The 16,524-nt window shown below is 38.4% G+C and overlaps 2 protein-coding genes across 2 annotated transcripts in view; one reads left to right on the forward strand and one right to left on the reverse strand.

Annotated features, from left to right (window-relative positions):
* Positions 1-7,541, forward strand: part of pde11a (phosphodiesterase 11a) — a 55,779-nt gene extending 48,238 nt beyond the window's left edge. Inside the window, exon 20 of the mRNA XM_052564653.1 lies at positions 6,288-7,541. Within this exon, the coding sequence (XP_052420613.1) occupies positions 6,288-6,440 (153 nt within the window). The 3' untranslated portion in view covers positions 6,441-7,541. The remainder of the gene's footprint in view (positions 1-6,287) is intronic.
* A 4,037-nt stretch (positions 7,542-11,578) lies between these two features.
* The window catches only part of LOC127965250 (alkyldihydroxyacetonephosphate synthase, peroxisomal), a 39,712-nt gene continuing 34,766 nt past the window's right edge, over positions 11,579-16,524 (reverse strand). Inside the window, exon 20 of the mRNA XM_052565946.1 lies at positions 11,579-14,914. Coding sequence (XP_052421906.1) covers positions 14,793-14,914 — 122 coding nt within the window. The 3' untranslated portion in view covers positions 11,579-14,792. The remainder of the gene's footprint in view (positions 14,915-16,524) is intronic.

A 16,524-nucleotide genomic window follows, 5' to 3' on the forward strand; every position in this document is an offset into this window, starting at 1 on the left:
CACAACTAGTTTACTTCTGAGTTTGTAATTTGTACTGCAATTATACTTACTGAACTTATATGTATACTGATATTTTACTAAATACTTTGTACACTTTGAAGTATAGTCTCACTAAACTACTAGTTTAGTAGTTTTATACTGCAAGTATACTCATATGTTTTTGTGGTGTTCTGAGTTAGCCTCTAGAGGGAGCTCTCGGTTTGAAAGAAGGTAGAGAGAGCGATAAGAGAAGAAGGGATGGAAGTGTGGAAAATAAAGGAGGTTGCACACAGTTCGAGACGGAGTGCATTTACCTTTAATTGAGACATTCAACATATTGGCAACGAGGATGGCTTTGACTCTGAGCCAACCTGCCCCGTTCCTGCAAACACCGGGTGAACCACCCATTCCGTTCAATGCATGGATCAAAACTTTTGACAAGTTTTTGCTGGCCCTGGGCGAGGAGCTGCCTAATGCTAGGAAGCGCGCTCTTCTAATACACTGCTTCAGAGCCGAGGGTCAAAGATTGTTCTACACCCTGACCGTGAGTGATCAGGGAGACGATACGTATGCTTCTGCTTTGAGTGCAATAAGGAGTTTTTTGCTCCTAAAGTTAATGTGGTTGCTGAAAGTTACCGCTTCCGCCAACGTAGCCAACACACGGGCGAGACTACAGATCAGTATGTCGATGCACTACGTGAACTGGCTGCCACCTGTGAATTCGGCGCGATGGAGTATGAGATGATACGTGATCAGCTGGTCGAAAAGACTAATTCATCTCGCATTAGAGAAAGGCTGTTGCTGGAAGTCCCACTCGACATCCCTGAAAGACAGCGGAGACCAGGACAACTAGAGCCACAGATACAGATCCCCTGTAAAGACCTTGTCTCAGAGGAGCACCAGGACAAGACCACAGGAAACAGATGATTCTTCTGCACAATCTGACTTTGCTGCAGTCTGGAATTGAACTACTGGTTTCGTCTGGTCAGAGGAGAACTGGCCCCCCAACTGAGTCTGGTTTCTCCCAAGGTTTTTTTCTCCATTCTGTCAACGATGGAGTTTCGGTTCCTTGCCGCTGTTGCCTCTGGCTTGCTTAGTTGGGGTCACTTCATCTACAGCGATATCATTGACTTGATTACAAATAAATGCACAGACACTATTTAAACTGAACAGAGATGACATAACTGAATTCAATGATGAACTGTAAATAAATAAAGGTGATTGATTTGATTGATTGATTGACTTTAAGAAAACTGTGACTTTCGCCAGGCAAATTGAAACTACTATAGCAGAGGCAAAAGCAATGATCGTCTCATTCAACATTTCAGTACAAGCAGTTCAACAACACAACACGTTTCAACGGAGCAAAAGTAAAATCAACGCCTTACGGGGATCTCCAAAATTTACCCGTGCACGTACTTGCTATCGTTGCAGATCTGTGCAGCACTAGCTAATTTTCCCGGATGCCCGGCAAAGAATGCGGTGTGCAGTAACTGTAACAAAACAGGACATTTTTCAAAGATATGTCGCGGAAACAAACGGGTGAGTAAAATTACAGTACCTGAAGTGACTGTGTTAAATATTGAACATTCTGGTCGTGACTGTGGCAAAATAATGTGCACAGTACAGATATGTGCAAGCACAGGACAAACACGGGACATTTAGTTAATGGGGGACACTTGATCGGCAGTGTCCATATTACCTATGTCCATTTACACTGGATCTTTCAGTCAAGCAGCCCTTTCACCACCGAAACTCAGTCTAGTTAGTTTTGGGGGCGATGCAATTGAAGTGAAAGGATGCCTGCCAGCTAGCATCTCGTATGGAGGCCATTGCACTACCACAGACTTATACATTGTTCAAAAGGGATCAGCTGTGCTAGGCAGAGACCTCTTTACTGGACTTGGCATACAACTCTGTGATGGTCAGGTCTGTATGGACCAGTGCACACATATCACTGGTTGTATCACAGGATGTGATTGAGCCTTTGGATTCATCTGAGTGGGTCTCCCCAATAGTTGCCTCTAGAAAAAAAGATGGGGGGATTCAGTTCTGTGGTGACTTACGCGAGCCTTACAAGGCAGTGGTAGTAGACAGCTTTCCTCTTCCACATATGGAGGAGATGTTTGCAAACCTGTGTGGAGCAACAGTGTTTTCCACATTAGACCTCCAAAGTGCATATCACCAGGTAATGTTGCATGAGGACAGTCAAAACCTTACAGTGTTTATCACGCATGATGGGCTATTTCATTTCAAAAGGGTTCCATATGGACTGGCCTCAGCTCCAAGTTGCTTCCAGAGGATGATGTCTGAAATCCTTAAAGGTCAGTCTGGAGCTCATTGTTACTTGGATGGCATCATGGTCGCAAGAGTTATGCTCAAGGAACATGATGACAGTCTACAAGCTGTGCTGCAGGGAATTGATAAAGCAGGCCTCAAATTGAACATGGCAAAGTGCCACTTCAGAAAAGCAGAACTGTCATTCCTGGCTCATACCCTGTCTGAGAAGGGATTACAGCCTGATGCTTTCCATGTCTCTGCAGTGTCCGATGCACCACCTCCTGCTGATGGGATAAGCCTTTGTTCATTTCTGGGTCTCACGTCATGGTAGTCTAAATTCATACCAAATTATGGTACAGTAGTGGAGCCATTGCATTTGCTTTTACGAGGCTCTACTCCATTCATTTGGTCACCTGAGGCTCAGGAGAGCTTTGAGACCGTTAAGAGACTGATTGTGCATAGTGCTGCCCTTGCGCTTTTCAATCCAGAACTACATACTATAGTCACCACAGATGCCTCAGACTACGGGATAGGAGGTGTTCTTACCCAGATACATTCAGACAACACGGAGAGAACAGTGGCTTTTGCTTCACGTACCCTTACCACAGCAGAAAGGAAGTACTCCACGGTAGAAAAGGAGGCACTAGCATGTGTTTGGGCCACAGAGCGATGGAGGACCTACTTGTGGGGACGACATTTCACACTGCATACAGATCCCAGCCCACTGACGACCCTTCTGTCATCCAAGGGTCAGTTATGTGCATAGCAAGATGCTCAGCTAGGCTGATGGCATTTACTGATGATGTTCAGTATAAGCCGGGGCATGAGAACGTGACTGCAGACTGTCTATCTTGCTTACCACTCCCTAGCACTGAACCTAGTTTGGAACATGATTTAGAAGTCATAGCTCTCACGTCTACGCTCACTGCAATAACCAGCTCTGAGTTCAAAGCAGCATGTGATTCTTGTCCTATCCAAGCTGAGCTATGCAGAATGTTCACCTCAAAATGGCCAAAGTGTGAAAAGGCACTGGATCATGCTTTAAAGCTGTATTTTCAAGTGTGCCATGAACTTTCACTTCAGGATGGTTGTGTGGTGTGGGGAACCACACACCTTCTGGTTCCAGAAGGTCTCCAGCCCAAGTTCATTGCACTCGCACATGATACACATCAGGGCATTGTGAGGACAAAAAGAAGGCTGAGAGAGCTCAACTGGTGGCCTGGCAAGGACAAACTAGTAGAAACAGCTGTCAAAGCTTGTGTCACTTGTCAATTACATGACAAATCAGTTGTTATACATACAACTCACCTCCAATCTGTACCTTATCCTACTGACGCCTGGGAGAAAGTGGCCATAGACATCATGGGTCCTTTTGATGCAGCACCTGCTGATTTTCATTTTCTGGTCACTTTGGTGGACTACAGTAAGTGGCCTGAGATAACATTTGTCTGACATCCTACCACCCAGGCCGTGATACAGTCTTTGTCTACAGTGTGTAGCAGGGAAAGGAATCCAAAAGAGCTGATTTCTGATAATGGAGTACAGTTCACTTCGCACGACTTCAGGCTGTTCTTGCAAAACAGAGGAATCTTAGACAGGACATCATCTGTGTATTACCCAAGAGCAAACGGAGAAGTTGAATGTTTTAATCGCAGCTTAAAGGATAGTTTACAAACTGCTTCGCTGGAAGGAAGAGGGTGAAAGGAGTTCACCAAAGACTTTCTGCATGCATACCGTGCAACGCCAGATGCTACAACACAGTGCACACCAACTGAACTTTTTCACGGGAGAGCAATGTTAACCAAACAATGTCTCAGGTCCACACCTCACCAGCTTGCCTCACATGTGAGAGATAAACAGAAAAAAATTAAACCGTACAGTGACAGAAAATCCGGCGCAAAGCATGTTTCATTTCAGTGTGGATCATATGGAATTGTTCCAAAGACCCATTCTAAATAAGGAAAACCCCTAAAGGTTGTGGGTAAGAAAGGGTTGTACACATACAGTACAAGTTATCAGATGGACGATGCTGGAATGCATCCCACCTGGCACCAGCACTTGCTCAATGCAGAGCAGACGAGTCCAGTGAGCTGCCATTGTTTGACTCTGGAGCGATAAGAGAAGAAGGGAAGGAAGTGTGGAAAATAAAGGAGGTTACACACAGTTCGAGACGGAGTGCATTTACTTTTAATTGAGACATTCAACAGTTTTCTTTACGTGAACTTTACATCATATTTTAAGTATACTACTATGTACCTATTAAGGTTTAATGTGTATTTAATTTGTTGCATGAATAACTGAACATACAAAACATCCAAAGAAAGAACAGGGTATCTGCATGTAAAAAATAAAAAATATTCTAGCTTCATGCTTTATTTTTTAAACACTTTAATGTGTTTCATAAAAAATAAAGAAATAACAATTTGAACAAAAAGCTAAAAAAAAAAAAGACTATGAACTGGATTCAGAATGATAATCAAAATGTAGATGGACCCGATCAACACCCCAAAGCTTGACTGTAATTATTACCTCTTCATCAGTCAATATTTTATTCCATAACGTTACAGTTTTGATGCTGTTTCATGTCAGATGATCGTGTTGCATGTGTTAATATCTGTTTTTCTGAAATTTCTTTTTCTTATTCACTTGTGTTTTTTTGGACATTCAGTGAAGAAGTTGTGTACTAGCGCCCTCTACCGCATAATAATGAAAACAGATTATAGGAGCACAAGTATAGTTCAAATATAAGTCAAGTATACTTAAATGTCATTTTAATTATATTTCTGAGAAGTACATAAAAAGTAAACTAAAAGCATACTTTCCTATTTTTTGTTTAAAAGAAGTATACTAATAGCACTTTTGAATAAACATCTTATTTTGTAAGGGATGAAGGAAGGTCATGGCAACAAGAAACAGGTGTGTTATAAAGTGCAGCAGAGCAGCATCAAGAATCCAGTATCAAATATTGAACGATAATTGGCGGAGTGTTTTTCCAGCACATGGCAGAATTGTGACAGTTTATCACTGAGCAACTCAAACAACAGCTAATTTATTCATGTGCAGTCATTCCTCACTTTAATGCTTTAGACTGAACTAAAAATGTGTGATGTTCCCGAACAGTGACATGAGAATCACAAGAATCTGTCCGTCCTGTTTGAATGTTAATTTCTAATGAATACAGTCACCTTTTTTTCTTCTTCACATTCTAGTAAAAATCCTTAACCTTAAGGTTTTGAATATAGTTGTTCATAGTTGCTTTAAAACCATACTGATTATAAAAAAATAAATAATGCACTTGAAAAGAATATCCAAACTAAAAGCACAGTAATATCTTCAGACATTTAATTGCATGTTAAATTGCAGAAAATGTATTAGTTTAAATTTATATAAAATGCAGTTAGCTGAACTTTAGAAGGTTTTTGACCCACTTGTTTACTTGCGTACTTATGTCAACTCCTAATTTCTTCTATTGTCTTTTATACTGTATATGGTTAAAGTGAATGTACTCGCATGCATTTATGGTAAACCTAAAATATACTTAATGCCATTTCTTTTAAAACTCACAAGGCATGTATTTGTAATGTGCATTTAAATAGAGTATATTATCTTTCCATGCAATTTTGAATAACACACTACAGTTACGATTATAATCAAGTGCTTTAGATGTGCTTTAGTATGTTAGTCAACACATCAAAACAAGTGTATTTCTGTAAAGAACAACAAAAGATTATTTAAAACGTACTTCAAATTTGACATTAAAGAGTGGACTTTTTAAAAGTGCAAGTTAAGAAAGTGTGATGTCAAGTGGTGTTATATTTCATTCATATTTTATCTGCAAGTAGTTTTTTATGAGTACACTATATTTTATTACAGTTCATCACACATCTTTTTTTTTTACTTTTGTTTGTGCATTAAAATCAACTTTTAAACTTTGTAGAAAATGTTTCCCTGTCTTATGTTGTTAATGTGTCTACCACTGCCATACCACAGTTACTACATAAATCAGCTCTTTCTCTCTTTCTCTGCAGACATTTGCCAAATTAAACCCCAAACTCCAGCCGATGGTTGACTTGATCAAGGCCAATCGTGCCAAATGGGAAGAGCTTCACCACAGACACCAGCGCAGCCAGGAAAGCAGCAGTCCACGTATCGCAGACACCACTGCATCCAGCTGCAGCTGAGAAATAAACCTGCCAGGTTTCTCCACATGCTTCTCTCAGACCCACAGCAGTGCAGACGGAAGGAGTTTTGACCTCTGCTGCATGCTTCAGACCAGCAGACTTTACCTCACTAGCGCCCTCTATCGGGCATTTACTCTGTCTGCGAGCACTTCAGGCAACCGCGAACGAGTTTGCATTCGTCTCCATAGTGCAAAGACTGCACGTTTAGCTAGCAACGGAGAACCTTAGGGATGCGTTTACGCCCAGAAGCTAATTGGCTGAATTAGCTACTTTAGGGCTAGCATGCTAACATAAAGACTCTATCGTGTGCGTACGCTACTTTCAGCAGGGACTGTTTAAGAAGGGTTGCCGCTTTTTGAAAGGTATGATAGTGTATTTTTCCCTTTGTAGCTTTGATCTTGTTGAATGGAGACATGTCCCGAGCACTGGAGCGTGGTTCTGTTCTGTATGTCATGTGAGGAAGTGAATGCTGCAGGGTTTGTCTCTGTTGTTTTATCTGATGTGTTTATTCCAGGATCAGGGGTTTGTGGAGCCGCGGGGCTCTTGGCAATGCTTGCAATGCAAACCCACTCCAGCGCTGTACTCTGTGCCTTGGTAAAACCCTATGATAATGCATGCCGCCCATCCTCACTCTTCTCTCTAGTTCACATTGCATACCATCATGGATTTTCCCTCATGTCTTGGGCCTGTTTCATATCTCGAAGGTAAGCAACGTGTTTTTACTCCAGCGCCCATGATGAAAAATTACAATTCTGGCATCATTTATTCACACTTTTATTGTTTCAAGTATGGGGTGTGCAAGCTATATTTTCTACGATAATATCATAATTGTTTAATCGATACGTGATTTGACATTATCAAGTATATTGCAAAAACCTAACAATAAACATGTCCATAAACAATAAGCTAGTAAGGTGTTTCGTCACTGAACGGATCAGCCTTTTGAACTCACTCATGAGGTGATTTACCACAAATTTTAAGTTTATATTTAAAGTATATTTTCCCTTTTGTTCCCCAAATCCTTTTAATTATCAATATTAAATGCTTTTTTATGCATTTGTTGCTGCAGGTTAAATGCATTCATGTTCTGCGTCTGTGTGTAACAGTCAATGTGAATGCATCTAAATGCCACTTCAGATGCAGATTCTGTGCCATCTCTGCAATACAAATTTAATATGAGTCATAACAGCCCTATAGTGACTTACTATTTGAATTTATTGATTACATTTTCTGACAGAAAAGATGATGCATACATTTAATTAGGTTAAAAAGGTTCATAAAAGGTAAAAATCTGTTTAAACTTATTGGAAAAAAAGAATTTCTGTTACTCCTATAAACTAACCACCTCACAGAATATGAAGAGTATTAAAAGTTTTGGGAGTCACCTGCCAAAATACCAGCACAATAACCTGCACAGCAAAATATAGAGTAATTATTATTTTTTTTTTCATTATCGCACACCCCTAGTATGTATGATGCAAAAAAAGAGAAATCCTGAAGATTTGTACTCTGGTGCGTTTCCCTAAATCATAGTTAACCAACAATGCTTTCAAGTTCTATTGTTACTAACATAATTCAACAGTTTGGTGTTTCCCAAATCTATATTCCAACAAACATTCGCAAACAACTTTTTTCACTCCATCTTTTTAATGTCATTATTTGTCCAAATGAGGGATGTGCGACAAAGGTCCTACTTTTTCAGAAAACAGTAAAGAATAATTTGTTCCTCCAACAATGCATCGTACTAAAGTAGTTACATATTACTTACTTTTTGACTATAAATGTGATGCCGCTCCTCGTGTAAATTACATTTCATGATGATTGTGACTGTGACGTTTCATAAATTATTAAAAGAAAATACTTGATGTAGTAACTCAGAAATTCAGAGATGCAGCTTTGTAACTTTTATTTAGAAAAAAACAAAACCTAACTTCTCACAAAATGCATTTTTCCATTCCAGTGTGCTATTTCCCCATTGTTTTTCTATATAAACCCACTAGGTGGCTGTGTATGACCGTTGCGCTCACGTCTCACGCTTTTGCAGTGTTTCATACATGAGAATCATGTTTTGGAGATGCCATGTCAAGTAAAAAAAAATCTACTTTTACATGCAGCACCGCCCATCAATGTCATTTCCAAAACAGTGGGCCAATCAGAAGTCCCCGTAGGCGGGGCGAGCATTGCAAGCTTTAGTTTACAGTATCAATCAGGCATGGAACTGTTTTTCTGTGACGGCAACACAGCAAAGGAAGCACTGACAGTGACTGTGTGACGATATTACATTTTTTCAAGCAATTATCACAACCGGTTTCTTTACAAAAGGAGCCTGATATTCTACTCTGCTGTTTTCTGTTATTGCATCACATCTCAAAAGCCTTTTAAAACCATTTCTTTAGTATTTTTAGACCCTAAGACGTGTTATATGTGAATGGCCTCTTAGGCTGGAGTGAAACAGGCCGTACATGCCTTGCTTGTTTTAACCACATGAAGCAGCACCCACAGTCACATACTTCCCTAATATATAGTAGGCCAAAACACTGAGTATGGAAAGTGTAGTATGTCAAAATTCAGAAGAAGTACTTACTCGGAGAGTGTGTGATTTGGGACGCAGCCGTGGTGTATGCATTACCTCAGACCCACACCGAACGCCTGGCAGGTTTACACAGAAGTGCTACACACCTTCTGCATGCTTTAAATAATTATTAAATAGTTTGAATAATTAGGTCATGTTTTTCAACTACTACTGAAGTGCATTACTCTCCTCCACAGATTGTCTCATAAAAGTAGTGTAGGAAACGTGAAAGGAAATGTCTGCTAATGTCTGTCTAACTTCAGACTGTTTTTGTCAGCCACCTTCTTCCACATGAGTTGATGACAAGAGTTCGGAGACATGTATGTGCCTTTACTAATTAAAAATCTACTTCAGTGCACACGGGCATCATTACAGAACCTCTCTGTAGGGAAAGTTAGCTTGTTTGTAAATGAAGCTTTAATCTCATCTAGCAGGTTAAATATATATATATATTATTTCAGTTGCAACACATTTTCTATCAAAATTCACAAATCTGAAACATGTCCAAATGGTTTCCTTTTTTGTTTGTAATACACAGGATTTTTTTTTTGTCCAGGAGTGTGTAACTGTTAAATTCACGAATGCTTTCATGTCTACATCTTAAAGAAAAAAATATTATAAAATATTATAAAAAATCAAAATATTTTTAAATGTGAATGCTGACAGGCATAACTCACTCCAAGGTTTTCAACACAAACCCGTCACAAAATAAACACTTATGATCTGGTCTTTTCAGTTTTCCTGGATGGAGGGAAAATATGACTATACGGTAGTATTTGGGAAAAATAAAGCCTGTTGGCTGATGGGAAGGGTATTGGGGTTGTTCAGTGGATCTGAATGCTGTCAGAGATGGACTGGCTGTATGGAGCTCCGTTTGTATGATTGCACACTAATATTTTTAGTGGCTTGTGTTCAAACATGTACTATGAGTCAGGTCAGAGGTCACAGGGCGGTTTAAAACACGGCTCCTCTATGGAAAGTCTTCCTCCATTTAGGAGAACATCTATCGTTTTGAGGGCAGCTATAACAAACAACCACAAACATTCACTCAGATCTCTCCCCGTCCCATGATCCTTTGCGTCCTGAGGTGGACTCTGGTCCTCTGTCAGCTGATAAAGAGTCAAATGTAACTGCATGAAGAAGCGTGTGCTTCAGAGAAGAAGAGTTAAGTGTAATGAGAGTCATCTGTAATTCATTAATGCACCTGCATGGAAGCAGCTGTTGCATCGCAGTGGGGAGGAATGGTTTCATATCGTGCGACTGCATCGTTCTGAATGTTTTACATTACTCCCAATTATTTATTTGGGGATTGGTTCTTGTTGTAACCACTGTTAGATTCTTATGTACGTGATGAGGCTCTTTTGAATTGTCTTGTTCTCGGTTCAACTCTCCTTTTGTCTGGAAGAGATTTCTTAAGAATCCTGAAGCATGATTTCTGAAAGTGTGAACTGTCTGATTCAAATAAACGTGCTGCTAGTAATGAGTTGCATGTTTATTGTGCATACTTTGACAAATTAGCATTGGTATTAATATATAAACCTGTAAAAACAGAACTAACATGAGCTCCTAGTACTTTTTTAATGCTGAAGCATGCAACTGTGGCGATAAAACTGCTCATTTTAGACGTCTCACATAATTCAATTCAAGTGTGCATTTCACAGCAATGCACAGCAAGATCCAGACAGATGGCGCTCAGCAGTGACACCGTGTGGTGAGAGGCGTTTGTGCAGGATTCATACCCACAAGACACTAGATTTACACAGGAGTGTCTATGCATTACAACAAGTGACTAAATGCTTTAAAATTACACTTAAATTTCAGATCCTCAGAAGTTTAAGGAACTGAATGTTCTTCAGCTTTTTCTTACAGAGAGTTATTTCTCCATCACTCGTGTAACAATATTGTTGTAGTTAATAAAAATCTACAACGACTGTACGCAAACTGCATACTCTACAGCTGTACTGGACGAAATTATCTGAGCAAAAATATTAACTATATTTTAAAATGTAACAACTTTTAAAAAATAAAACTCACCAACCCCTCCCCCCATAATATAAATCCATACATAAATACAAATATTATAGAATTACATGAGTAAAGCACACTGAAAATATGATAAATGTGCTAATTGTTTAGGCAAGTGGTTGCAAATAATTTATTTTAGAGACATTTTAAAAAAAAACATTCAAAGTTCAACTAAATTAATTTAAATCTAGCTAGAAAATTTATTGCAACCACATAATTTTTTTTAGCAAATTCAATGAATCATCTTTTTCTCAGTGTAGAAATGATGCTTCAAAATGTACTTTAGAAATAACATTATTTAGCATTTGTAATAATTTTGTGCAGAACCATATCAACTGTTTTGCAGCGAATGAGTCAAGAAAACTGTTTAAAGCCTGATGCATGAATCTCCTGGGAATGAAGGATCAGGTTAAGTGAACTGAGTGCAGTTTGGATGTTTACAACATATTTTGCCGAACTATGGAGCATCAGGAAGAGGAAGTGCGCTTTACAGGCAAGATCTTAACTCAACATCAGCAATAATAACAGAGGACACAAGATCTAAACGGTTCCGACATGTTCCGTTCATTTATTGCACAAACAGCTTTGACAAAATGTACTCTGATATTAAACAAGTGGAAATCTGCGGAAAGACAAGGGACCTTTCATAATATTCAGAAAGAAATATGTTAATACAGAGACGGTTGATGATGAAACCATTCAGGAATCATTCTGACCTCGTCTGATCCTTCATTTTGTGTTTCAGGTGGATTTATAAGACATATAAAAGCTCCTCTGACACGTATTAATTGGTCGAGTGTCATTTAGGAAAGCAGTGGCCCCCGTCTGACAGGCTCGAGGAGCAGTGGGCAGGACGTCTGACAATAAAGACCCTGCAAGGCTATTGGATTATGTCTTTAGGCTTCAGTGTTTTACAAAAGTGCCACGGTAGTGTGAACTCTAAGCTGTTAAACACTAAATTAATCAGTAACGGATGTGTCTGCACAGCTTACAGGCCTACACAAATAGTTCACTTAAAAAAACTGTCATCATTAGCTCCAACCTCAGTCATATTAATAAAAAAAGTAACCACGAAGTATCAGCAGTAACTCTCAAAACTGAATTGCACATTTTTAAATGTGTTGATGTGCAGCAGGTTTTATATCATGGCAGTGGTCACGTGTCTCATAAGTGATCATAATGAAGACATACAAATTTAATAGTGTGGACTATCTCTTATCCATACTGTCTGGAAAAGAACAGCATGAACATTCTTCCAAACATCTCCTTTTGTGTTCTACAGAAGAAAGTCATTCGGTTTGAAACATCCCGAGGGCGAGTAAATAATGAGAGAATGTTCTGTTTTAAGTGAACTATTTCTCTGAAAGCAAGCGTCTCCTACACAAATCAAATCACTTTGAGAAGAACAGAGTATAACGGACTCTCAGAGACACAAATCGACAGCAGATGAATGGAGGAGGAATCCTGCTTGAATGCATACAAAACAAAAGATGTAACAGTCACATATAACGTTTTAGATCTCAGTTCAGATCACCTCTGGCTTTTTGCATACGTTGTGTTAAAAAAATACAGTTTATCATGATGGATCTTCAGTGAACGTGCTCTCCAAACCATGTGATCATGTTTATGTACAGGATGTACAGACGTGTGTGTGGCTGAAGCAGTCTTTGGTAGAAACACAAGGAGAGATTTGATGCGGATCATTGAGATGATCAACCAAACCAGATCCACGGAGACACAGCATGTGTTTAAGCCCACAGATACAGAGAGATCTCAGCACAAACTGCAGCTCTTCATCAGGAGAATCTCACAAAAACGTCCACGTCACATTTCATCTCCATAAGAGAGAGAACATTTTAACGCTTTAACAGCAAGGTCACATAGACTAGTCAATGTTTTTATAATTACTTAATTTATAATTCTTATATATATATATATATATATATATATATATATATATACACACACACACACACACACACACACACACACAGGTGCTGGTCATCATATAATTAGAATATGATCAAAGTTGATTTCATTCAAAAAGTGGAACGTGTATATTATATTCATTATTAATTACACACAGACTGATATATTTCAAATGTTTATTTCTTTTAATTTTGATGATTATAACTGACAACTAAGGACAATCCCAAATTTCAGTATCTCAGAAAAATAGAATATTATTGTGAAAAGGTTCAATATTGAAGACACATGGTGCCACACTCAAATCAGCTAATTAACTCAAAACACCTGCAATGGTCTTTAAATGGTCTCTCAGTCTAGTTCTGAAGGCTACACAATCATGGAGAAGACTGCTGACTTGACAGTTGTCCAAAAGACAACCATTGACACCTTGCACAAGGAGGACAAGACACAAAAGGTCATGCTTCCTGCTGCTGACCAACTTTATGAAGATGCAGATTTCATTTTCTAGCAGGACTTGGCACCTGCACAAAGTGCCAAAGCTACCAGTACCTGGTTTAAGGACCATGGTATCCCAATTCTTAATTGGCCAGTAAACTTGCCTGAAAAGAAAATCTATGGGGTATTGTGAAGAGGAAGATGCGATATGCCAGGCCCAAGCATGCAGAAGAGCTGAAGGCCATTATCAGAGCAACCTGGTCTCTCATAACACCTGAGCAGTGCCACAGACTGATCGACTGATCATGCCACGCCGCATTGATGCAGTAATTCAGACAAAAGGAGCCCCAGCTAAGTATTGAATGCTGTACATGCTCATACTTTTCATGTTCATTCTTTTCTTTTGGCCAAAATTTCTAAAAATCCTTTCTTTGTATTGGTCTTAAATAATATTCAAATTTTCTGAGATACTGAATTTGGGATTTTCCTTAGTTGTCAGTTATATAAATAAACATTTGAAATATATCAGTCTGTGTGTAATGAATCAATATAATAGACAAGTTTCACTTTTTGAATGGAATTAGTGAAATCAACTTTTTGATGATATTCTAATTATATGACCAGCTCCTGTATATATATATATATATATATATATATATATATATATTTTTTTTTTTTTTTTTTATAGTATAAATACAATCAATAGATTTATATTCCCAAATTTTTTTTTTGTAATACAAATAATTATTTTTAAATAAATTATTTTTATTACTGTAGGATTAAAGGGGAAATTGTTCATAATTTTTCTAAAAAAAAAAAAAAAAAAAAGACCCGGGTTTGACTATTGTTCTTGTATTCCCTTTGAGTCTGGAGTGAAATACAAATAGGACTTTTTTTTTCAATGAGATTGACCCAAAATGATAGTATACCTAGTTTGACAGACGAATAGAAAAGGCAAAAGTACAGAGAGGATCAGAGAGACAGTAAACATTTAGCCACTCAGAAAGAGGAGTGGAAGACAGACAGAAGGCACACTGCTTTAGAAAGCATCATTCAGTCACTGTTACTGTCCCAAACTCAACAGTGGTGCCAGACACACAAACATCCAGACGTTACAGCATCAGAAACCTGTTCAGTCAGACGAGCACTGGGAAGACCGGCGAGAACTGAAGTCACGTGATCGCGAGGAGGCAGGATGTCACAGGCGCTTGAGTCCTGCCTACTCACTACAGATGAGGTCAAAGGTCAAATAATGCAAGAGGATGGAGTTAATGGGAAACAGAAGAATGGTTTTACTGGGCGCACACACACCAGGAAACACAGCAATATGAAGTTTAAATCAAAATTTAACGAAGATAATAGAAAACATGAATACAGTGTGTGTTAGTGAATTACAACAGGTTTCTGTTGCCAAAAATGTTCTGAGGGTCCACATACTCCTTCACCGACTTGAGCACGCCGAGCCCCACGCCGGACACGCTCTCTTTCATCCATTCCTTCCGGAGTTTTCCCACTGTGAGAGAAAGAGAGAGAGAGAGAGAGAGAGAGGGATTGAGCAGACGTGTGCGAGCGGCTGGATGATGGATGTTGTGGGGGGGGCCGCACTGCTGAAACGCTCAGATGTTTTGCATGATGTGATTTATGGAGAGCAGCAGACTATCAAACTCATTAAGTTGCCTGTGCTCCCAGCAGAGAGAGAGAGAGAGCAACTCTTTCTCTGTCTGTCTGTCTGTCTGTCTGTCTGCTTCTCTCGTGTTTGGACTAAACACCACCGAACATACATCAACGTCAACTACATTATCACACTTCACCAAAAAACAATCATTAACACATAAATTAACACTAAACTATGTATCAAAACTACTTGTAAGCACAATTCAAAAAATGATATGACACTCAATCATAACACGAAGGAATAAACTGAAGCGTGGGTAGATGCCAGGGGGCTGCTGCTCTGTGTTGAGCTCATCTAAAGGTTTTTAACATTGCTAGAGCGTCATGAATGATTGCTAGAGTGTTGCTTACTGGATAACGTTAAAAAAAGCCCACTATTGATTATTATAATAAAAATAATTTCCAACAAGAATATAATACATATAAATAATAAATCTTAAACCATTATCGTTATATTGTTAGTATATTGTTATATTGTTAGTATTGTGACATTATTATATAACTATTGTTGTTGTTTTATAATGTGAACTTTGTGTCTTAGAAGGAAAATGTACTCTCAATGCAAAAATAGGGCAAATGAGCATGAACAATAATATATATATATTAGGGCCGGGACTCGATTAAAAAAATTAATCTAATTAATTAGAGGCTTTGTAATTAATTAATCGAAATTAATCGCATTTTAATCGCATATAAATATTTGACCTGAGAACAGTGAGAAGTAATTTTTTTCACATGGATTTATAGTATACCATTGAATAATAACTGAATACATAAGCTTAAGCAACAAAATATTGTTTATTTTTGTTCAACCAAGTCTAGCAGACCAGTGCAATTTTTACCATGAATTGTAGCAATAGCATATTTAGAAACAATTTAGAAATAGTACATTTCAGAAATTCAGGAAGCTTATAGGTGCTGGAACCTTCTGTAAAGTGTTTTTTTAAGTAAAACACAATACTGTCAATTACATTCAGAACATTGGAAACACTGACTATTAGAAAACATCTCTCTGTTGCTTCAGAGGCTATAACATACTAAGTCCAACTCTCAATAACCTTGGCCAAAACAATAAAGAGTTCAACATAAACTGTTGCACCAACAAAATAATACATAGTTCAACATAAAGTGTAAAGTGCACGCTAGCTGCTATATGTTTTGCGTTGAGGTGATACTTGAGGTTCGATGTGCTGCTGCGGTGATATGCGAACGCTAGTTGGTGCTCCAGTATAATCGGTCCCACCAAAACTCATCCAGTGAGAAACGTTCCGCAGTGCAAAAATAAGTTATTAAAAATGCGGGAATTTTTTTTCCTGTAATTAATTAATCTTAGTTAACGCGTTCTTTTTTGTGTAATTAATTAATCTCAATTAACTCGTTAAAGTCCCGGCCCTAATATATATATATATATATATATATATATATATATATATATATATATATATATGC

The sequence above is a fragment of the Carassius gibelio genome, chromosome B9 (genome assembly GCF_023724105.1).
Source record: "Carassius gibelio isolate Cgi1373 ecotype wild population from Czech Republic chromosome B9, carGib1.2-hapl.c, whole genome shotgun sequence".
NCBI lineage: Eukaryota > Metazoa > Chordata > Actinopteri > Cypriniformes > Cyprinidae > Carassius > Carassius gibelio.